The sequence below is a fragment of the Pleurodeles waltl genome, chromosome 7, assembly GCF_031143425.1.
Source record: "Pleurodeles waltl isolate 20211129_DDA chromosome 7, aPleWal1.hap1.20221129, whole genome shotgun sequence".
NCBI lineage: Eukaryota > Metazoa > Chordata > Amphibia > Caudata > Salamandridae > Pleurodeles > Pleurodeles waltl.
In genome coordinates, this window is record NC_090446.1 from 299,422,587 (window position 1) to 299,447,744 (window position 25,158).

The window sequence follows — 25,158 nt, forward strand, 5'->3', positions numbered from 1 at the left end:
TGGCTTTGCGACGCCAGGTGCCTTTCCTGCAGGAGGATGGTCCAGATGGTGGTGTTGTAGAAGCCGTGGAGCCTGTGGAGAGTGAAGAGGAGGAAGACTCTGAGGACGACACAGACAATAGGGACAGAGTGATACAACAGTATTTCCAGTAACACACAGGTAAGAATCACCCACGCCATTTCACAATTGCTGATAGCCTCCTGCATCTGTACTTTCTGTAGTTCCCCACAGATGTTTTTCATTAATTTTTGCCTTTCCCTTCCCTTCTCAGTGCTGTCTGACTCAGTACCTGACTTCTGCTTGGTTCGCCCATGAAATACAGCGTATTGACATTGGTATGTTGTCATGACTAATTGACAGAACAGAAATCGAACAGTAATATGTAATACATTTGTTAATAATACAGCATGACTCAAAACAGATGTGTGCAAAATGTGATTTATTTACAGTGCTAGATATCGGTACATGTGATTCTAAGGGTGATGGGTGGGGGTGGAGGAATATCCATGGCAGAGTCCAGTTCTCAGTCTCACAGGTGCATTGTCCTTTTGCCTGTGGAAGGATGGAGCATAGGCAGTTCATGGTTGGACAGGGTGGCAATGTGGGACAGTGGGAAGACTTGAGGGGGTATGTCCTGCTGGCGGGGGTCTTGACATCCTACTCTGTCTTTTTTTTTGGTCTCAGGCTCCTCTTACGGGGTGGTTGTTCTTCAGCAGGAGGTGGGGTTCTGGGGGGCTGTCGAGGTGTTGGGACCTCCTGTCCACTATCGGCGGCGGAGGTGGTAGGCTGTTCCTGGTCCGGGCTAGTGACAGGGGCCCTGTGTGGTGCACCATGGTCCCGCAACGCGTCCTCTATCCTGTGGAGTGCCAGGACGATGGTCCCCATTGCGGTCCCGATGATTCTCAGCTCCTCCCTGAACCCCATGTAGCGTTCCTCCTGCTGTGCCTGGATCTCAGTGAACCTGGCCAGTACCGTCGCCATCGTTTCTTGGGAGTGGTGGTATGCCCCCATGATGGTGGTGAGGGCCTCTTGGAGAGTGGGTTCCCTGGGCCTCTCCTCCCCCCCCTGTCGCACAGCAGCCCTCCGAGCTGCCCGGTTTCCCCCGGCCTCTGTCCCCTGGACGGTGTGCCCGCTCCCACTGCCCCCAGGTCCCTGTTGTTGTTGGGGTGTCGGGTTAGCCTGGGTGCCCTGTAGTGGCAGACACACCGCTGATTGAGCTGTCCTAGAGACAGAGGCATGGGCCCGCTGGGTGGGAGCTGTGCTGGTGTTGGCAGAGGGGGTCGGGTCTGGTGTGGCCTGTGGCTGCCTGAGGGGAACCGACTGCCAGAGGTCCCCGATGGTCCGGGCTGGTCATCAGGTTCACTGTCGACAGAGCTGCTATCCTCAGTGTGGGCCTGTTCCGGTGGTGGGATGGACACTTCTGGACCCTCCTGGCTGGTGTGTTGTCGTTCGGGTCCTGCATGGGGTAAGAGGGTTTGGTTATTGTTTCTGTGTGTACAATAGCGTGCGTGTTATGGGTGCCCTTGTCCCCCAGTGCAGGCATTCCCTTGAGGGAGGTGTTGTGAGGGTAGTTAGTGGGGGGGGGGGGTTAGTGCAGTGGTCATGCTTAGGTGATGGGTGCCCATGATTTGTGTTGGCATGCAGGAGTTGGTGTTGGGATGGGTGGGTTGTGCTGGTGAGACATTGTCAGGGAGGATGTGTGCTGGGGGGTTGAGGGTGAGGGTGGGGGTGTGGGTTGGCATGCTGGTGGGGTGGGGGGGATCTAGTAGTTGAGATTGGACTTACCAGAGTCCATTCCTCCGGCTACTCCTGCGAGGCCCTGAGGATGCAGGATGTTCAAGACGTCTTGCTCCCACGATGTGAATTCGGGAGGGGTGGGTGGGGGTCCGCCGCCAGTCTTCTGGACCGCGATGTTGTGCCTGGAGACCATCGATCGGACCTTCCCCCGTAGGTCGTTCCATCTTTTGCGTATGTCCTCCCTATTCCTGGGATGCTGTCCCACCGCGTTGACCCTGTCCACGATCCGCTGCCATAGCTCCGCCTTCCTAGCTATACTGGTGTGCTGCACCTGCGAGCCGAAGAGCTGGGGTTCCACTCTTAGGATTTCCTCCACCATGACCCGGAGTTCTTGGTCCGAAAAGCGTGGGTGCCTTTGGGGTGCCATGGGGTGGTGTGGGTGAGGTGTGGGGTGGTGTATGTGATGATGAGTATGTTGGTGAGTGGTGCTTTGTGCTACTATGTGGTGTGTGTGATGGTGTAGTGTGCCTCAGTGTGTCTTGCTTTGGATTGTCTGCTGTGTCTCTCTCTCCTTCTCTCAGTAATTATGGTCGCAGGGGTTTGTGGGTGATGTGGGTGTGTGTTTTATAGTTGGTTGATTGTGTGGGAGTGGTGTGTGTATGTGTATCAGGTGTGTGTATTTCAAATTGTCCAATGTGGCTGTGTTTTGGTGCTGTGTGTGTATTCTGACCGTGGCGGTGTGTAGCGCCAATGGAATACCGCGTTTGAATGACCGCCGTGTGGATTCGTGGGTCGTAATGGCATGGGCGTATTTCTGTTGGCGTGACGGTGGAGGTTTGGTCATCTCCAGTTTATCGCTGCCCGCTGATGTGGCAGGCTGCAGTGGAGGACGGAATTTTGGAGGTTTGGCCGTTGTGGGTCAGAATGACCGTGGCGGTTGACCGCGGCCGCGGCGGTGTTATGGCGGTCTTCTGACCGGCGGTAAGGGCCTTTTACCGCCGAGGTCAGAATGACCCCCTAAGTATGGGAAAGGTTTGCAAGTAGACAAGGGATGGATGTAACATGCTTACACAGTGTAGAAAATGTAAGTTCAATTGTTAGGTTATCACAACTAATAAGACACAAGCTTCTGACTTTATTACTTGTTAGTGGCTTTAGGTTAAGATCCTCAGGGGGGCGTCTCACTGTACAGCTGTGGATAGTGTACAACAGTGGTTCCCAACCTGTGGTCTCAGTGATGGGACTTTAGATACAGGGACAGTAACAAAATATTAATATAATGTTATCAGTAGATCTACAATGTCACTTCCGAATGCATGTCCTGTGTTACACTTACACTATAAGAGAAGGACTTGATGCATTGATTATACACCTGACTATACAATGATGGTTGGCTATTACTATTAACATGTGTTTTCCAAATTTATTACTGCATATTCTTTTTGAAAGTATAATTAGAGAAGTTTATGTTGCAAATGTGATGCAGGGATGAGAGGGAGAGAATTTTTAGTTCTGTGTACCGATTTATGTCATGTTTCAATATACCTTTCTTCTTTCAGAAGCATGTGGTTACACACAGAGTAGAGAGCCTTTCCCCCCACATACCTCGATTAGGTTTTCCTTTCCTGATTTAAAAAAATTAAAACAAGATAAAAAATAAGATAATAAGGAAACAAAAACATTTTTAGATGCATATTACCCCTAGCTCCACTTTAGCCTCACCTAGTTGAGTTACAGGTTTCCGATGTAGCACATGTATGGTTTGCAGTGATAACGATTGTGCCTTTGATATGTGAATATTACTGACCTGCCTACATTAGTAGAATGGAATGGTGCTACTAACAGTGATGTTGTATGTTACATGTGTTAGGATGATCCAGTTTTTGATATGAGTAACAGCTGACAGGAGGTACAATATAATGTGGAATTAGGTGTGCACAAAGAGGAGAAGGTGAAATCATTTATTTAATTTAGTTACCCCATAAACAAGTCAGATATGTCCCTTCATAAGATTTTGTGCATCTGCTGAGCGGTTCTGGATTGATGCACTACCACTTGCTTCATTGGTCAAGAGAGGCACCCTTGACAAAGTTGTCAAAATGAGCACCGACTGAAATACTGTTTGACTGGCCTATGAACATGTCTGGTGCTGAGAAGTTATTATCTGATAAGACATTTTGACAGCAGTTTGCATTGCCTTCAGCATTAGGTGCTGCAGGCCCTTTCTGGCTAGACAACACTACCTGGACATGATCTCCAACAGGGAGATTGGGCTTGGGTCACCTGTAAAGTAGGAGGGACTGACCTCCTGGATCCACAGCTCTTACACCAAGAAGGTAGCGGAACATGGACATCCGCAGCAGCAGAAACGAGTGGAACAACTGGTGGACCCACCATCATGGTAGAGTCTCCGCTCAACAAGGGCTGCTCGTGCTGCACGCCTCCAAGAGACCGAGGGTGTAAGCGGGCCCTGTTTGGTTCTAATACAGAGTAATCAAGTTATCCTTTGATGCCACACTGAGGGGGGTACCACCGACTGTGGCACAGCTGATTGCCATTCCATGGTACTGTAACTGCAGGCTGTTAGCTCAGGGAATAGGAGCCCTCTACAACTGCAACATTTAAGGATCTCTTCGTCTCCTCTAAAGAGTATAACTGCAAGGACTATGGGCACCGTCAACCTCACCAACTGTCAACTTCAACTTCACAACCTTCATCTCCTGCAGTTCTGGCTGAAAGACCTAAGTAAACCTTCAGTTCTAGAGTACCTGGCCTCCATTCTACAATACCTTTTGCCTCAAGTACTGGTGACCTCTGGGGCAAAATATAAGGTATAGGAAATTTATCATTTTGAAATTCTCTTTTGAAATTCAATAAGGCAACGATGTCCGACACCCCTTCAAGGCCCACCAAGAAATAGCCATGGGCACTAGATTTTGTTGTTGTTGTTGTGCTACTTCTCATGGAGTCTGCTGATTTCCCACGTATCACCCTTACTTCGAATAGGAGCATTAAATGACAATGAGACTTTGAACATTAAAACTTTGAACTTCTTTCCCAAATTATCAGTAGAAGTAAGCACCACAGAGATGAGCAAGGATGCTTTGAGGGACAAAGAAGAATGTTAGAAGAATGTTACATTGAAAGTGAAGTATGATGCAAAGCTAAATATATTGTGTCATTTGATGTTTGCGCACACCTGCTCCAACAGTGCTTAGTAAAAATAAAATTCAGAGTAGTACCCTACATCACCTTTACCAACTATAGCTGTGAAAGACAGAACAGCATCAACATTCCATTTCCTGTCAAATAAGAGTTGTCATTGATAATAATGCATAATATCAAGTACAGGAGTAGTGATCATAATAGGAGGAATGGGTTGTTCTTAGGTTAAGACTAGATTAGTAAGTAGTGGCCCAACTTTGCTTCACACACACACACACACACACCAACTAAGGTTAATGTCCCATGTGCAACATTCCTTACAAAAATAAAAACACATATAGTGATATATCAGGTATCCTCTGAAGTTTGAACAAGAGGTACAAAAGATGACAAAAGACAGCAATAGTAATGATTCCCAAGATAGCAACAGCATGCATACCAGACACAATATCTAGACCTAAACACTGATGGGTGGGAGACAGTTCCACAAGGTTTGGGAAAACCATTTCATCATTGATTATCAGAGGACGGAATGTGGAAACTGGCTAAGGAATCAATTTTATTATCCCCCAGGCCTGACCTCATCCTGTGATACTCAATGATGTACAGGCCTGAAAAACATATGCAGAAGGTTGAATGACCTTTAGTACATTAACCCTGACAGGCAGCTTGTAATGCAAGGCTTGCATAAAAGAGACAGCTCATGTGACATGCATTTCTTCATTCGCCCAGCAACAGACAGACATCTCGATGTCCACATAGGTATGAGGAGAGGTTATGAGGAAGCTGGATTGGTGACGCCTTGGAAAGTCCCAAACATCTTAGAAATGTGAAGGTCACGTTTGTGGTAATCTTGTATCACGCTGCCACCATGAAATGTTATTCTACTGTGATTGGATAGATGCCTAATATATGTGTAATACCATGCATCTCCTGATCAACATCACGCCATGTACTTGATGAAGAAATTATCTTTCAGTTGTTTTGATTGGATGATGTATTTTCACCCTTTTGTGGTTTTCATGCATAAAAGATTGTATTGGAGTTCCGCAATTCAGACTGCTTGGCCTTGGCATTTCAAGCCACAGTCTCCGTGCACGTATTATTAAATATTTCTGCTTGTACCTTAAGGCTGGCTGGTCTCTGATTTGTTCCTGAGGGCAGATAGAAAATGAGGCCAAGTCATCTTAAAAGCTCTGGATTGGCCGAGAAGGGTGTGTTATACAGATCTTCTCCAGCTTTCACTGTGCCCTCCACTCCATCTCCCTCACAGGGCAGACCTCCTCTCGCAGTCGCAGGGGCAGGTTCTATACCACCACCTCCAGAGCCTGCACCTTCATGCCTGGAGATTGAACGGGGCAATCTGAGTTCCTTTTCTCTCCCGCCAGAAGTGGTGGACGTTATTTTATAGGCCAGGCGACACCCACCAAGACTATCTATGATGGCAGATGGGCAAAATTTGTTGATTGGTGTGGAGAGAAGCAAATTGACCCCTTACGAGCCCATTTGTCAGATGTTTTGTTGTTTGCATTGTCCTTGGTGCAGAAAGGTTGTGCAGTTGCGACTGTCAAGGGCTATTTATCGGCACTGTCGACCTTTCTGTGCCTTCCTGACCAACCTTCCTTGTTTAAGTCCCCTATAGTTGTAAGGTTCTTAAAAGGACTAGCTAATAGGTTCCCTCCCACTCCTTTTGTTATGCCTCTGTGGGATTTGAATTTGGTTCTCACTTTTCTGATGGGTTCATTGTTTGAACCTTTGCATTCTTGCCCGTTGAGGCTTTTGGTTTTGAAGACAGTGTTCCTCACAGCTATCACTTCTGCTAGGCGTGTAAGTGAGCTTCAGTCTCTTAGTGTTAAACCCACTTTCACAACTTTTCATGCAGACAAGGTGGTGCTAAGGTAGTTACTCCCTTTCATATGTGGCAATCCATCACACTCTCGTCCTTTTACCCTCCTCCCCATCCATCGAAAGAGGAGGAGAGACTGCATTGACTTGACCCAAGGAGGGCTTTAAGCTTTTATATTGAAAGGACCAAAGAATTTTGAGTGGATGATCAACTCTTCATTGGATATGTGGGGAAGAGGAAAGGCAAGGCCGTCCATAAGAGAACGCTTTCCAGGTGGGTCATTCTTTGTATTAAAATATGTTATTCTTTTGCAAAGAAGGATCCTCCTTTTGGAATCAGGGCCCATTCCACCAGGGCTAAGTCTGCCACTTCAGCCTTGGTTAGGGGTGTTCCAGTGGCTGACATTAGTAAGGCCGCAACTTGGGATTCCCGCCACACTTTCGCTAAGCATTATTGCTTGGACGCGGAGGTTAGGAGGGATGGCCATTTTGCACGATCGGTGCTGCAAGATTTCTTGGTGTGACCACTCAGGCACCAACCTCCGAGTGCGGTACTGTTTTGGGACTCTATTCATAAGGTGAGGGATCCTCAGGTAGTTGTATCCATCAGAAGAAAAAGTTACTTACCTTCGGTAATGCTTTTTCTGGTGGATATACTAGCTACCTGTGGATTCCTCACGGTCCCACCTGCCTCTCCGTTGCCAGTCTGGCCATACCAAGTTTTCTTTGGGTGAATATGTATAACACCGACGACAGTGTTAATATATATATATTTGTTTTTACTGTTTAGATTTGAATAAATATTACGTATTAGATTTGATTGATCTATTTATGTTGAGTATGTGATGTCGGTAATCACCTGTTCGCCTCAAAGGCACGTAAAAAATGGTGAAAACTGACGTCAGCACACCAGCGAGGACCTCTTATTGCCACGATGACGATAGACAGAGTCACGTGGGAGTCGGGCAATTGTGACGTCCTCGTCGACGTGGAAAGCTGGGAAGAAAATATTCCATTGAATGCTGCCGCATTGGGAGAATTCATAAGGTGAGGAATCCCCAGGTAGCTAGTGTATCCACCAGAAAAAGCGTTACCAAAGGTAAGTAACTTACCAGCACCAGAGTTAGGGGTCAGAGTGTCCCTACCCTGACCCCTTTTCTTTTTTTTAAATCGTTTTTTCTGGGACTCAGCTGTAGCCAAGGTCCAAGATGGCTGGCAACACTTCCTGGTTGAAGTATTGGCAGCCAATTAGACCTCTGCACAAGCTCGTTATTATTTGAAAAACCTTTGCACCTCTAGATATCTATATTTCTTTTTCTTTTAATATCTCAAAAGTTACTGAACACAAAATAACAAAAGGCACTCTTTCTAGACAAAGAGGTACCTTCCTGCCACATTTGGTCTATTTCCGTCCAGCAGTTTGAGTTGTAGTCGTGTCAAAATCTCTATGGGGATTATAAGGGAAATGCACTTTTTTTACCCTCCCTTTTACTCGGCCCCTGCTTGAAGAATCAGCCCGAAACTTTCCATATACAACAAGATTCGCAAGAACACGTTTTTTGGGAAAATTTTGTGAAGATTCGTCAAAGGCGCCAAGCATATAGGCAAGTCAAAAAACGCTTTTTCAATGGAAACATGATCCTAACTATAACTACCTACTGACTTATGCCAGTAGGTTATATATATATACATATATATATATTTATATCCCAGTCGATGACCCCATCGACAAGAGAAAAACCTGCAGAAAAATGCCAACTCCGGCAAAAAACAACATACCTCACTCCAGAACATACATCTCCAAGTAAGGTGTCAACTTTGCTTCTCTCCCATCTATTGGATAAAGAGGATTCTGATGCTGGATGTCCCTTTTGCGTGGCACATAGCCCCTTGGCGTTGCACATCAAATACTAACATGATGACGAGGTGTACTATGACCAGTGGTACTATGATCCTCAAGAGCAGTACCACCAACAAAGGCCAGGAGGAGATAGTTTGCCTTCCTTCCTCATTGGTATCAGATTTACAGTTTATGTTGACAGATTACCAAAGGCGTTTCCCACCACCATCTGATTCCATTAGACTCACTCCTTCACCTGCTCACTTTCCACCAGTGCAGGCATAAACTCCTCAGGTTTCACGACAGTTACCTCAACCTACTTTTGATAGGCACACTCCGCAAAATGTTCCTCTACAGGATCCCAAGTCTTCAGACAGAGACAGAAAGGAGGGTGAGCTTTGTGATGCAAATTCAGAGTGGGACTATCTTCTGCCAGCACCTTCATCTCCTACTCCACCTCCTGTGGATTCTCATCCAGAGAATATAGGGGGTTTCCATAACCTGCTCAAAAGGGTGGCAAGAAGGTTTGAGGTGCCTATGCCTACTAAACAGACAGACTGTTTTGTTATGATTTTAAAGAACTCTTCTGCAAAACCATCAGTGCTATGGCCATCATTGATTATATATGGGACGAGGGCTTAAAAACAATGAAGAATCCAGCCATGGTAGCAGCAGTGTTACCATGCTTCGGCACGAAATACAAAACACCTGAGGATTCTCCTGTGTGTCTCACTGGCCATCCTAAGCCTGACTCAGTGGTTATCCAGTTGGCCCAGCGCTGTTCCAAGAAGCCTTCGACTCCTATAATGGCACATCAAGGCAAAGAGAGTATGTGCCTAGACAACATTGGGAAGTGTTTCTCTTTGACGTCAGCTCTTACAGTGAGAGATGGAATCTGTTTGGCTGTCTTGGAAGGTACGATCGCCAGATGCGGTCGAACATCGATATGTACATAGAAAAACTTCCAGATAACTTGAGGAAGAAGCAAAGAAAATCTTGCAGGAAGATGAGCACACTTCATCTGAGATTATCGATTGCGCCATGGATATCGCCAATATAGGATTCCCATAGCTTGCTGTAGCTGCAGTCCTAAATAGGCAAGGATGGCTCAGAGCCACTTCCAGCAGCCCAGAGGTTCAGAACAAAACTTTAGATCTTCCATTCGATGGCGAAGCCCTCTTCAGCAAACACATCGAGGACACCCTCCAGGCCATCAAAGCAGACACCGGCACTGCTAAATCATTAGGAACCCTCCAGTACAGAAATATACATTTGTGAGGTGCCAGAGGATGGGGGCAACCATCTTATAGGGGAGGATACCAACAATAGCACTATCCAACATAGTCAGCAATCTCCCACTCATTTTGTCCCCAATACCAACAAAGACAGCCAATACAAGCGGCATACAATATACCACCTCCCAAAGGGAAATTGGATTGACAAGAAAAAGACTTGGGCCTCTGTCAAAGACATGGTCCAGGGCCTTGCTATTTCCTTCATTCCTGCACCTCACCTCGGTGGCAGAATATCCAATTACATTCATAGATGTGAGAAAACACTACAGGCCAATGGCTCTCAGACCTTCTTCAGCATACCCTGCACCAGAGAGACAACTAGAGTTTATCACTTTAACATAATCAAATCAAAGAAAAAAGTCCCTTTCAGTTCACTTATACAAGTCCTTACTAGTGATGATGTCTTCTTGCATTCCTCCGGTTCCATTCTGCCATCTGTGCATACGTCGGCTACATGAAGACCTGGACAGCCATTGGGTGCAGGCCACAGGATCTATTGATGATCACATCCAAGTGACTCCAAACACGATCAATGCATTATCATGGTGGACATGGCAAGCATCTTTGTCAATTGGCTTGTAATTTTTAACTCAGTCATCTCTTTTGGTCATCACCACTGATGGATCCCAAGTGGGTTGAGAAACTCATCTCCAATACTTACAAATCAGTGGGCAATGGCAACCTTTCCAAGTACTTCTCCACACCAATCTACTGAAGCTCAAAGCAGTATGTATAGCTTTGCAGGCTTTTTTCCCCAGAATAAAGAACTTAAAAGTGCTTATTCGCAGAGACAACACTACAACGATGCACTACATGAACAAGCAGGGTGGAACACAATCTCCCCTAGTCACTCAAGAAGCTCAGGCTATCTGGGAATAGTCGATCCATCACAAAGTACATCTACGAGCGGAACATGTCCCAGGAAAACAGATTGCCATAGCCAACACTCTCAGCAGACTAGCAACCTCTTGCCATGAATGGGAGATCAATCAAACAGTCTTAGACATCATCTTTCTCCAGTGGGGTAAGCCAAATCTGGACCTTTTTGCAACACCCCAGAACTGCAAATGCCGATACTTTGTTAGTTGGCACCCCCAACAAGGGTTGTGGGAAACGTGTTTTCTATTGCATGGTCCGGAATCTTTGCCTACGCCTTTCATCTGATTCCTCTCCTCCAAAATGTTTTCTGGAAAATGAATGCTGAACCATTCAGGATCATTCTCATAGCTCCAACATGGCCTCACCAGCATTGGATCATGGAGTTATTCCTTCTCTCAGAGAGACCTTACATCCAGCTGAAGCTGATAAGATCACCCCAAAAAGGGTCGTGGGAAATGCGTTTTCAATCGCATGATCTGGAACCTTTTCCTACACCTTTCATCCTATTCCTTCTCCTCCAAAAAGTCTTCAGGAAAATGAATGCCGAACCATTTAGGATCATTCTCATAGCTTCAACATGGCCTTGCCAGCATTGGTTCATGGAGTTACTCCTTCTCTCACAGAAACCTTACATCCAACTGAAGCCAATACCATCTTTGCTAAAAATAAACAACGGCCATTTACTGCACCCAAATCACTTCACATGTCAGCCTGGCTCCTGAATACAACGAATTGGCACATCTGAACATCTCACCGGATTGCAGGGACACCTTGGCCAGGGCTCGCGCAGACAGTACGAATAAGACCAATTATCTTTAGTGGAAACAATTTTGCATTTGGTGCCAGGGTGATAGTATACATCCACTTTCATCTTCACCAGAAGATATCCTTCTGTAACTTCTTCATCTAGCACAATCAGTACTTGCCCATGCATCCATCAAGGTTCAGTTATCAGCCATGTCCTGCTTCCGGCGATCAGCCTCATCGCCTTTGTTTGGCTTAGCAGACTGGAAAAATAATTCCTAAAAGGCTCATTCCGAACCTTTGCACCATTGAGGTCTCCTCCACCTCTTTGGTAACTCAATACTGTGCTTTCTTAGCCTATCCTCAAAGCAGATATTAAGTAACTTTCATTGCAAAGTTGTTTTACTTTTGGCGCTAACATCAGCCAGAGTAGTCCGCTAAATTCAGGCAAATACCATTTAGGAACCTTTTCTTCAATTTAGAAGCAATAGAGTAGTTATTTGCACAAACCCTCATTTTGTTCCAAAGGGCCCATCAGACTTTCACCTCAGTGTACCAGTGATTCTTAAAACTTTCTTTCCAGACCCTAAGTCACTAGCAGAAGAAGCTTTGCACTCTTTGGAAGTCAAAAGATGCTTAATGTTCTACTTGGACAAAACAAAGAGCTTTCACAAATTCAATAAATTATTTATGGAGTTCAGCACCCCAAAAATGGGCTACCCACTCTCAAAGCAGAGCATTGCTCATAGGAAATTTAGCGCCATTGAATTATGTCACCAGAAAGCTGGGACACCATTATGTTCAAAAGTGCAAGCTAATTCTAAGCGAATTCTGTTTACTTCAATGGCGTTGTTTGCTGTGGTAACCCTCCAGGAAATTTGACGAGCAGCGTCCTGGAAGAAAACACACACGTACTCAGCACTACTGCTTGGAAGCAGCAGTTCACAGAGATACTGCAGTGGCCCAAGCGGTGTTACGACCTTTCCAGTCTTTTCCAGTGAAGGCGAGCCATTACCTTTTTTCCCATCATCCTCTTACCCATCACACACATCACTGTATTTATATGCATTTACAGAAATGTTCTCTGTCTATATGTACAGGAATATATATGTGTATCTGTATATTTCTTTTCCTACACAATTATGCTCTGGATTACTTTTCTGAAAAAGTGTGCTATTCAGTTGCTTTTTTAGTCTGATTCAAGCATGTAACAATATGGGCGATGTCTTTCTTCTGTTGGCGAAAGGAGCCCTGGGTGTCTAAAATTACTCCAAGATACTTGCAGTAGGGCACCAACTCCAGTAAAACCTATTCATAATATGAGACTGTTATTGTTTGTATGTAACTAGATTTGTATTGAATTACATTTCGTGTTCGGATTTGTTTATCTGTGCGAGAATTTGATCAATTTATGCTGAGAATGCGATTTATGCTACGAATTTTTCTGTTGAAAAAAAGGCTCCATTTAAGAACTGAACCATGTCAGGTTTGCCCTCCTTCTTTTTAAAAGCAGACCAGGAACACTCTTTCTTGCTTAGGACTTAGAATATTTGTGCTATGAGATTTGACGTCAGACTATTGCTTCTGATTGAGTCTTTTGCTACTTTCCTATATTGACTTGCCATGCATTTTGACTATTGTTTTTTGCCTTCTGTGTTGCTTGCTCTTTATTAAAGTTGCCTATTTCCAGGTGATTTTGATTCAGTTGTCGCAGAAAGACCACATCTATTCTTGAGGACCACTCTGTACCTGATCCTGCGAAGACACCTTGGGCCAGATGTATCATCACGGCCCACTGCGATTCGGTAATAGCGATTTTTAAGAAATCGCTATTACCAACTCGCAAAGGGCCATGTATCACATTTGCGAATCGGTAATAGCGATTTCTTAAAAATGGCAAATGCTATTACCGAATCGCAAATTGCGATACCGGCTCTATTCGCACATAGCTGCACATTTTTTGTATTTCCAAAATTGCGATTTCTGAACCAGAAATCGCAATTTTGGAAATGCAAATCCCCAGGGTGCTGGGGGGCCATGCTGCACCCCAAAAATGTTTTGGGGGACATGTAAAGTACACACATGCCATAAGGGCATGTGTGATTTACATGTTCTATTTAAAAATGCATTTTTAAATAGTTGCAGTCCATGGTATTTTGCATCTGCAAAATGCCATTCTACTGAAAAATCGCAATTTGCGATTTTTTGCAGCATTGCCTTGCGACCTGGAATTTGTGAATCGCAAATTGCGACTCGCAATTTCCAGGTCGCAACGCGAGAAATCGCAATTTTTGCGATTTCTTATTTGTGGTCTGCGAATGCCTTTCATGCATTGCAGACTACTGTTTTGCACTCGCAAACGGCCGAATTTACCGATTCGCACCGTTTGTGAGTGCAAAACTTTTTCATACATCTGGCCCCTTATCATTTATAAATCAGATTAGCAAAAATACCGCCAACATCGGTAATATCTCGATGAGTAGACTTGCTCAACAGTGAGGCGGGGAAGCCTTTTTGAAGATGAATTAGAACAGTTCATGAGCTGACTGTACTTTCACAGTGCCAAAAATAGTTGTTGACTTCAATTAGCTTTACCAGGACTGGTTCTACTGTGCTTGTTATTGAAATCCGTGGAAGCTGCTTTTAGTTGTCAAATCATGCATTCCCCTTTTAAAGATCTTTATCTGCAGTCCACAGACATTTTCCTATCTACTACACATGTTTGAATGTTTAAAAAGCTCAATTTATAATTCTGCTTTCTGGGGTATAGCTCCGCCCTATTGTTTGAAGTGTGTGCCCCGCTTCTATTGGTTGACCTGTCACACCTAAACTAACCAGTCGATGCCCTCTTCTTTCGGGGGAATTATGGCGTGCGCAGCATAGTACCTGCGGGCGCCTTGAAAACAGGGCACCCTCAGAAATGTCTCTGGTCGAGTTGTGCCCTATGTTAATCAAGCTACATACGTTCCAGATGATTGTTTGTTTTGCGAATTGCGACAGAGCCTTTAAGTGACGTTGCTCGCTCAGTTAGTAGGAAGAGTGTAACCGATGTCCCCTTTGGAGTGGTCCGTGCCCCAACTCCGCCCCTTCTCTACGGCACCCTTGCGTCCCGTGCTGTCACCGTACATTGACAGCTCTGAGTTTGTCTTGCTGCATCCAGAGCGCCCGTCATACGCGCACACCTGGGCCAACCCCAACTCACCTCAGGACGGACCCAGTCATGGTGGGCGTGGCCAGAGAGTGCCAGATGAGTGCCTTCTAACCCTGGCCCCGCCTCGTGCCCAGGTGAGTGGAAGACTGAAGGCTTCTGGTCGTGGGTGTGTAGGGGGAGGATGGAAGATGGCGTCACAGGTGTTCCAGGTAGAAGGGAAGTGTTGATTGTTCATGCAATACCCGCTCCAAAGTCCAGAAACGGTGTGCTGCTGAGGTAAACAGACAAAGGAAACCGCAGGTGAGTCGCGGAATTCTGGCGCTGCCAGGGGGCCTGGAATTAGGCACACACTGGCTGTGGTGTGGGGGTTCTGCCAGAAGAGTGAAGGGTATGGGCCGGGGCATTAGAGTAATCTCTGCCAGTGCCGTGCCCATGCTTTCATTTGAAAGGTGGAAAGGATACACATACCTTGATCGAGGTTCTTGACGCTAAGTTTGGGCTCAGGACGGATGGAGGGGCAGCGGTAGACGGGCAGACTTTACGGGTCACTACACAGTGGTTTGCCTAGGCTGGTTCGTGTCACGCAGGTGGCAGAACACAAGTATACATTTGCTGCTGTGTTTTTGAATAGCTCGGTCTAGGGTTGTGCTGAGCTGTGTGCACTAAGATAACATCACACATAGTTGTACCCTTGCCCCCGAAGGATTGATGTTTGAATTCGAGCAGTGCCTGGGCCTCTGCAGATTTGGGTGCCTGGCAGCGCCGGAAGGCAGGCGATGTTTTGTAATGGAGTGTGCCAGAGCTGCACCTAAGCCAGGTGGAACTGGAAGATGCAAAGTGTAAGGCATGAGGAATGTTTTCTACTCCCGTGGGCTGGCGCGCTCTCTCTCTCTCTCTCTCTCTATATATATATATATAATCAGAAAACAAGATTCTCTTTCTATTTTAGCAAGAGAAAACCTCACTCTGTCGTTGTGCCAAAAAATACTTTAACTTTTAATACATTAGTGAGATCATAAACAAACAGGAATCCCCTGACGCGTTTCGGTCTCACCGGACCTTGTTCATAGGTGTTTCCTGTGTACTAATTTTAGCGCTTTAAATAAGATACTCCAAAGTAACAGAAAAAATACTCAAAGTTACACCACTTCTTAAAAGTTACTCCATAACTGTCATTTGTCAGACAGACATATAATTTTGGCGCTATAAAAATAAGTTGACTGAAGGAATAATATCCAAATATTAATATTCTTACATCAGAGGTGTAGGATTTAGTGAAGAAACCTTGAGGATTGTGCTATTGTAGGTAATATGCAATAAATGAATATGAATCCAATGTGAACATAAATTAAAAATTAATGAGGGCCCCTATAATAATTTTTGTCAATACACCTCAGAAATTGTTTTGAAGTCTCCATTAGTCGCTGAAATAAGATTTTATGACATATATTCAAAAATAATTAGATTCAATGAAATGTCACAGACTACATATACCAGAATGCATTGCATTGTGGAATCTAGTGAAAAACACCCTGGTTTGTAGTTAAAACACTGTTATAATTTGGTAAACATGTATATAGAAACGCGTTTAATTTTTCTTTGTTAAAGTGTATATATTTAGTGATGTTATGGAGTAACTTTTAAGAAGTGGTGTAACTTTGAGTATTTTTTCTGTTACTTTGGAGTATCTTATTTAAAGCGCTAAAATTAGTACACAGGAAACACCTGTGAACAAGGTTCGGTGAGACCGAAACGCGTCAGGGGATTCCTGTTTGTTTGTTTATGATCTCACTAATGTATTAAAAGTTAAAGTATTTTTTGGCACAACGACAGAGTGCGTTTTTTTCTTGCTAAAATAGAAAGAGAATCTTGTTTTCTGAAATATGGTTGTCCTGCCTAAAACCAGCACCACCGGAGAATCAAGTGCGCCGTAACACGCTAATCAGGACATCTTTTCTTTTATTTATATATATATATATATATATATATATATATATCTCTGTTTGTATATTTGTACCCAGCACACATGCTCCAGCTTTCTTGCCCAAGGATGTTTCCCAGATGGTAGTCGTTGAAATATAACTATTTAATAACAAGCATTGGCAAAGCCAGTACATCTGTATTTGTCAAGAATACGCATGACAAAAAGACTGCCACCTTGAAAATGTAATACACATTTTAAATAAAAAATAACCAGCTCAAGTCATTTAATATTATGGTACGTGTGCTTCCTAGCAGACAGGTGCACTCTGAACAGATGTAGAAACCCTTTCTATTCATGTCACAGGAAAATGTGATTCACATTGCGCAAATAAAAGATAGCTCTGGGTTTTAATTTCTGTAGCAACACAAAAGGATGATGGACGGAATGTTGAAGAATGCAAACATTCACCCCCAGTCACAGATCCTGGGTTTAAACCATTGTTCTTGTGCTCCCGCCATGCCACCCCATTTTGGACCCAGCCATATGCAAATCATTCTTGACCCTGTTCCCCCTGGGAACAGTCCAGACCTAACTGCCAGGCCAGGTCCTCACTGGACTGGAAACAAGCATCCTAGGACCGGTTTCAGAGTATAACTCTTTATCAGACAGGCTATCTTGAATCCAGCGGCACAGCAAGCAAGAGACCCACGTCTCGGCATACCTTTCCCACTTAGAGCAACTTTAGCAACACAAAAGGATGACGTACGGAAGGGTTACAGTGCTTGTTACACGGTGTGACAAACTAGCTATAGAAGATTTGCTGTGTGAGACTCCTTCATTAGGCACTTTTAGGAGAGTTAGTATTATTCTTACCTAAAATGCAATTTTGTATACCTTTCTAATTTTATGACAGTGTGCCTGGTGGGTGTCTTGTGGAAAACCTTACACCCATAACTGTAGGCCTGTGTTGGTCATGGTAATAACCTACATGGTTGATTAGTGCACTAGGAAAGACTATGTCCGATGCCATGAGCCTGCCCAGCTTATTATAAAGTGTTATGATAAAGGTAGTTGATTTGGTTTATTTATTGTGAAAAGCATTTGTTAATGCTGGTAATCCTTTAACAGGTTGTTGTTATCACAGTGTGTTACAGGCTCCAGACATTTATTTTGTTACATGTAATCTCACAGATCACCATAGTAGGCATGAGGCTATCCACTCTGACAAAAATAGGGGTTTTCCTTGTGATGTTTCTGGGTAGGCTCTGGCGAGGGAGTTGTGTAATGTTTTGCATGCTGTATTTTTCTATATACTTGTAATTTTATGACTGGATGCCTGATAGTTGCCAGTTCATGTGCTCATGAGTAGGGTGGTGTTGAGCAAAGTGTAAAGCCAATGTTAATAGGTATAGGCTTCCTTAGTTTGTTGGGGACATTTTTTATGCTTCAGACATTCAGTCTGCTTATTATGAAGTATTAGGACAAAGCCAGTTGGCGTGAGCAGCGGTGAAAAGCATGTTAAAGGCAATAACCTTTTAAGTATGGATTATTATTGCACTGTGCTAAAACCATTATACAGTTTTTTTTGTTACAACAAATCTCACAGATTGCAATAGTAGGCAAGGGGTTTGGTGATCCACCTGAACAAACTGTGGGGATAGAAGATATGCACTGCAAATAATTGTTGCTGGGCTTTCTCAGGTGGGTAGTATTTTGCATTGTCAGATGTAATTTTGTAAATGTTTGTACTATTTTTACTGTATGCCTGGTGGCTGCCTTGTGGAATGCTTATACTGTATGCTTGAGTTGATTATGGTGTTAAGCCAATGATACATTCTAAAAGCCTAATAGTTTATTATGAAAATGTATGATAAAGACAGTAGGTCTGACATGTTGATTGTGAAAAGCATATGTGAAAGTCAAGAGGCAGTTAAGGATGGATTTCTTTGAAATAGGGCCTACAGATAGGTTTCTTGTTACATGGAATCTCCCAGATTAATTTCAGAGGAAAACGTTTTGGTAGTGGTTAGCCATCTGACATCATCTGGGTATAGAAGATTTCGATTGTGAGAATCCTAGTTCAACCCTGTTAAGGGAGATAGCATTTTGCTTTGTAAACTGTTTTTTGTATACATATGCAATTTTATGATGGTATGCCTGATGGTTGCCTTGTAAAAAAGCTTATGCTCAGTGCAAGAGGTCTCAGTTGCTGATGGTGACAAGCCAATGATAACAGCTATAGTCTTGATTGGTGTGCACGAAAATGGTATGCCAGATGTATTGGCCTGTACTGCTCATTATGAAAAGTAATGGCAAAGACAGTATACCTGGATTATATATTGTGAGATGCTAATGGTAAAACAACTAGACCTTTAACAATGGATCTTTATCACATCATGTTACAGGCTGTAGAAAGGTATTTGGTTAAATGTAATCACACAGAGTACCATAGCAGGAAAGGGTTTAGGTGTTGGTCATCCACTTCGACAAACCCTGGGAGTAGAATTTCAATGTAGTAATTCTTGTTAGGCCTAATTGAGAGGGGTTGTATATTGTTTTGTGAACGATAATTGCGCACATATTTGTAATTTTATAAATGTATGCTTTATGGTTGCCATGTTAAGCACAGTTAAGAAAACCTGTTTTGTACATAGTGCCCAGCCATTAAGTTGATATGCAGTGTAAGTTCACTTGGAAAATTAATGTTGAATTCCTTACCTGTGATCTGTTTATAATGAAAAGTTAAGACAAAGCACTAAGCAGTAGGTTTTCAAAGTTGATTATCATTACACGGTGCTAAAGCCTGCATTCAGGTATTTTTTCCATGAAATCTCTCAGATTACTGTAGTAGGTAAGGGATATGATGCTGGTTACCCCTCTGATAAACCATGTCATAGGGGAGGAGAGAGAGAGAGAGAGAAAGAGAGAGATAGAGAGTGAGAGAGAGAAAGAATATTTTACTTTGTCAAATGTGATCCTGCACACTATGTATTATTTTTTTTTTTTTACTATATGCCTGATGCTTGCCTTGTGGAGGAAGCTTAAACTCCGTACAGAAGGCCTGAGTTGACTATGGTGAATAGGCAATGGTAACAGCTAGAAGCCTAATTGATTAACTAGCACAAATATTTCCAATGCCAAAGGCCTGATTTATATATATTAAATAAATAAATACCATGTCATGGGTTATGTAATATGTGAGGTCATAAGCAGTGCTGGCGGGGTGCAAGTTACAGTTAGCACAGTAAACTATAACTGATGAACATAATGTTTTTTTTTTTTTCTTCAAAAGGATAGTTTTCATATTATTACAAGGCCTACCTGTAACATCATGTTAACCTTTATTTTTAAAGTAAATTGCTATTTTTTTTAATGTAAGCTTAAATATTAGTACCATGCTTATCTTTAACATCACGTTAACTTTTGTTGTTTCGGTGAATTTCTAAGGTTCTTTTAAAGTAAAGTAAGATAATATTAACATACCTAACTATAATGTCACTTAAACCATTGTTTTTCAATGTATATCTATCTATCTGTCTATCTATCTATGAAAAACAGGAAGCAAGACACTGGGTAGTTCCGAAAATTAGGTGGAGAGCAGTTCCTTTATATGAAGCATCCTACTACACCAGGGAATCTCTGAATCTGCTCACCTCAAATGACTATTTTCCTATCAGAGTTTTGAACCATAGGATTAGCCCAGTGCCATCCACAAAAGCAATTATAAAGGTTCAGTGGACCCCTCAGTGCTCTGTGCGCCAGAGCAACTCCACCTGCTGCACTAATGCTAGCTACACCTTGCCCTCCATTTTCTTGCACCCTGACTTAATGGAGCTGCATAAATAAAGGAGCCAAAGTGGATGAACTTTTATTTTGGAAAGTTTCATGCAGATTTGTCAAATGGCACCAAAGTTATCCGCAAAACAGGCGTTGATAAAGCCAGTAGTGTTTTCATTTGAGATTTTTTGGTGTTGCCAATAGTTCTATCAATATGTTACTGTGGAATTCTTAATGTCAAACCTAAAACTTGTGATTCCGTAATAAGGAATGACTGATTTGCTCCACTGCCAGCGAAAACAACATCACACCCTCACAGGAGCTGTGAAACAACCTTGCCCACTTCTTCCAAGACAAGATTGCAGCCATAAATAGAAACTTCATACCCCAAACCACACCTACGGACTTCTTTGACAGATACGCCATCACCATAACTGGCACGAACCATACACTGACCACCTGGAAAATCTTCTCCACCCAGGATATTGTCACGTGGGCTCTCATTATCCTAAATGAGACTACTGGATTTCTAGGCAGCAGGATCGATAACGGTGTGGGGGACTGAGTCTGACCCACGTGTAAGGAACTCTGTCACCCTAAATCCGGTTTTTGCTCCAGCTAACTAGCAGTGCCTCATTTCTCCCACGGGGAAGAAATGATTAGGCAGCCGAGCGCATGACATCTTTGGAACTTCTCAGGGAAGTCGTGGTCACTCAGATCCGAACCAACTCTCTCATTTACAATATGATCTCATATACAAATGACAAAGACAGTATAAGTTTTATATAATGTTTTAATAAAACAACTGTATTTTAGATAATAAGGCGTGAGCCGCAATAACCAGAACAATACAACATAGTTGGATTGATATAGTCACCAGGAGAGTAAAACATAAGAATAAATCTATCATATTTCCTATCAGTTTCTACTCTCCCTCTGCTTGTTCTATTTAGAGCACAGCATGTTAAGCTTCTAGCTTGCCTTTCCGAATCACCGGGGAGACATACGCCCTCATACCTGAGCAAAGGCCTGTGATCTGGTTCAGCATCCGCAACGAGGCAGTCAGCGTCTAGCTGTGGGTCTCTGGTCGGAATCTCCCTCTTGCATGTATTGGGACAAGGAAGTGATTTTATAACTAACATGTCATCGTGATCACAAAATGTCCCTACGCAGGAATGCCAAATCTAAACTGCTACCACGTCTATCGGCAATGTACCAGACTGTATCCTTGACTGAAGCACAGAGTGAATATGTTATGAAGAACTCCAGTGCTGAAGTAGGCAAAACAGTGTGATATGAATAAAAAACAACACCGTAGAACTGGCTATTTGAAAAATAACAGTACGAAGCCTAATAAAAAGCATTTAGAGCAAAGTGCACAGAGGCTCTAAGCTGTCAGCAAATGAATAAAATACATTCAGGGCAAAGTGCACAAAGGCCTAAAGCCTGAAGCTAATGCGCAAAGTATACGTAAAACTAACCACACTACACCCTCCCCTTGTCAGTAGCAAGTGGTTCCAATAACATAAAAACATGCCCCAAACATAAACAATATATTTCGACAAGGTAAGAAGACAACAAAGTCATAAATTTAGGGAACATGTGACGATAAAGCCAAATTCAATATAGTGTCAATTTTGTCGAAGGGAAAAAAAAAATCCAATTGTCAGACAGAAGCAATAGAACGTAGGAGCTTCTCCACTTCGATATATGTTAATATCGGAAGATCCACGCCACAAAGTACCATGGAGCAGGTGTGTTCCAAAGCCCCAAAACCATTCAGGGCGGCACCCCGTGCAGTGCCAATGAAAGAGACAATACCATCTTCCTCCAGGAAGGGAATCTCATAAACCTCCTCACGAAGCAAACGCAACCGTAGTGCACAAGTCTGGGAATGAGCCCTAATTGGGAACATCAACAGATCAGGATCGACCACTGGAGTGCGCTGCAGTGAGAGACAGAAAGCCAGTGCATGTTCAAACGAGCACCAAAGGCACCGAAACACGGGTTGCACACAATCCAAAACCGGTCTGAATGACAGAGACCAGTCACACTCCAAATGGCTCAGGAGTGTAGCTCCAAAATGCTGCATCATGCGTTCACGACACAGCTGCGCTGACGGGAGCAGCAATATAGGATTTCGTCGTGGCGGGACAGCCATTGCGAAAAAATAGCAACAATAGCAAGACTCCAGCCAACAAAGCCAAAGTAATCGGGAAACCCCCAAAAATGCTTCCGAAAATAGAGTGTATAGCCGAAGGTATCAAACCGAATATGGAAGAGAAGCTGTGAGCGAAACCAACGGCTTTGAAAAAATGAGCAATACCAGCAGTGCTGGATGCATTAAATATACGTCCCACAAGTTCACCGAAGTGACTTGGAAAGTTAGTATTCAAAAGGGACTGTATCTCCGCTGATGACCTTGCCACCTGAAGTGCGTAGGTCTCGCTAGCAGATGTAAGGGCCACATGCTTTTGAAACAATAAAGCTTTCAGCCTACTCAACTTGTCGAAATCAACCTTGGAAGTAGCAATATGAGGCCAGATGTCCGCTACCTCCCTAATTTGAGTGGGGGGAAACAACACATTCCCGCAGCACGTAACGGCCTTGTTGACAACGACAACGTAAACTATTCCGGCACGCATGCCACAGCAGCGTTCGCTGTTAAGAACAACGTAACTGCCGTTAGAAAGCACCTGGAAAGTGTTTTTAATAACTGGGACTGGAACACCCTTCAGATAACAAGCTAAGTTAGCAATCGAAGCGTTACACGCTCCGTGCAAGGACAGCTGTTTACAAACCATGGAATGGCTGACAGAAGCTTCGCATTCGCTACCGCTAAGAAAAATCTCCCTCAAACCATTAACACATCTGTATTGAAAGGGAAGCTCCCACACCTCGTGTATGTAACTGTCTCCCAATAGTTCATATCTACCCACCGGAATGTGCTTCAAACAAGAAGTAAATTGCAGAGTGGAAATAGGCAAATTAATAACCCCATGAATCAACCACTCAGCTGACGGAATCTCAGCCACCGTGAAAGGCAGTTTCTCCAATTTCTCAATATTCAACATAACATATGTCGCTTCCTTTTTAGCCATCAACTGTTGTTGACGAGTCAAATTAAAGGAGATAAAGATCTCTCTGGCACGAATGTGCTGCCATGGAACGCGACCCGCCTTCAAGGTCTGAAGAGTCCAACCCAGCTGCATGATGGACCGTGTCTGACTCTGCCCATGATATAAAGAAGACATGTCTGATTTAATAATGTCAATAGCAGAGGAAACCATGCTGTCAATCGTGTAAACACGGTCAGAAAGGGTATGCATGCCATTATCAACATCAGACAAAGTCTGCAGTAGATTTTCTTGATCAATCTGCCTCAACCGGGCTGCAGCCTCCTGTTGTGAAAGTTTCCAAATCTCATTATAAACTTCATATAAAAACCTTTTCTTCCGTGGTACCTTGGGACCTGACAAAAAATCTTGTAAATCAGTACCATTAGACAGTAACTTGAGATGTGACTTAACTGCATCCAGCGTGGATGACTTCAACCATTGTTGACAAAGCTTCCCCACGCTGTACGTAGTTATAATATCAGCATGTTCTGGTGAAATGTAACGAGGGTCTGCCCTACTAGTCCTGAACCCCCCTGAAGAGGTGCCAAACGTTGATGACACTGATTAGTGTCTACAGGCCATAATAACCACCCGCCCGGATGTAACGACGAAGTGTTAAGCGTACCATTCTGGACCCAATGCGTAAATTCACTAAAAGTAGCATTCACATAGTGCTGCCAGTTGTTTAATTTGGAAGGGACAGGTATACTAGGCAAAGTCAACTCTCTAATTGTCGCTAAGCCCAAACAGCTAGTCTGTTGTACTGTGTCATTGAGGAAAATCATCTGTACAGGGATAATACATGCTCTAAATAATGTATCCCTGCCTTGCATCTGCCAATTTTCGTACCCCAAACACTTTTCAAGTCAACAGTCTTAAACCAGTATTCATACCCCTCGACCGAAAGTTTAGATACAAACAAATTTGAATACAGTAATTTAGTATCGGTCAGTAACATTTGCTTATTGGAATACGGAGTAACTTTAAAATAGTAAGACCTAGCATTTCGTTGATCATGCCCAGAAAAATATGCAAATTTATCATAATACGTTTTTGAACTCCCTTGTGGAGGAGTCGAGCAATGTTCCCATTGCACATAATTAAATATGGACTTAGGGCTACTAGCTTTATGAATAAAGTGGTGTCCATAATAGTTGTAGCAAAACATGTCACCATGATTTATCTCTAAATTGGTAAGCATCTTCATCGTCATAGACAGTATAATATTGCAAATCTGTTAGCATAGAATCTACTGTCTTCACATCCCAATCATCAGAAACAATGCCTGGTATAACAATATCATTCATTGATAACTTGAGGACATACGGTATTTGAATCAATTCAGTGGGACCATATATATCAAACATCACTTTATCCCATACAATCCCATCCGGAATCGGTATTGCAGAAATGTTCACATTGGACAAGTCTCTTCGAACCATATGAGATGAAAAATGTGGTCTCAACACAGTCTCCACGTGCTCAATGTCAGATCGATCAGGAAGAAAATGACCATGTATCACTAGAAAAAAAGTAACTACAAATCCCAACCATAAAAAAAGAGTCATTACAGCCATAAAAAGCCATAAATAGTTCCAAGGAAAAACAAAATATGTGCGTTTAAGCCAACTCAGCAGCTTACGTGGACCTCGGACAGAAGACATTGAGGACGAGGAGCTGGA

The 25,158-nt window shown here is 43.5% G+C and overlaps 1 protein-coding gene across 3 annotated transcripts in view; it reads left to right on the forward strand.

Moving 5' to 3' along the window:
* Positions 1 to 25,158, forward strand: part of LPIN3 (lipin 3) — a 426,254-nt gene that overhangs the window by 77,285 nt on the left and 323,811 nt on the right. Inside the window, exon 1 of one of the 3 annotated variants that reach the window (XM_069243718.1) lies at positions 14,343 to 14,790. The exons of 1 other annotated variant lie outside the window; for it this stretch is intronic. In XM_069243718.1, the coding sequence (XP_069099819.1) occupies positions 14,554 to 14,790 (237 nt within the window). In that variant the 5' untranslated portion in view covers positions 14,343 to 14,553. Of the gene's footprint in view, positions 1 to 14,342; positions 14,791 to 14,815; positions 14,957 to 25,158 lie in introns of those variants that run through there. One more of the 3 variants, XM_069243719.1, reaches the window with a different exon arrangement.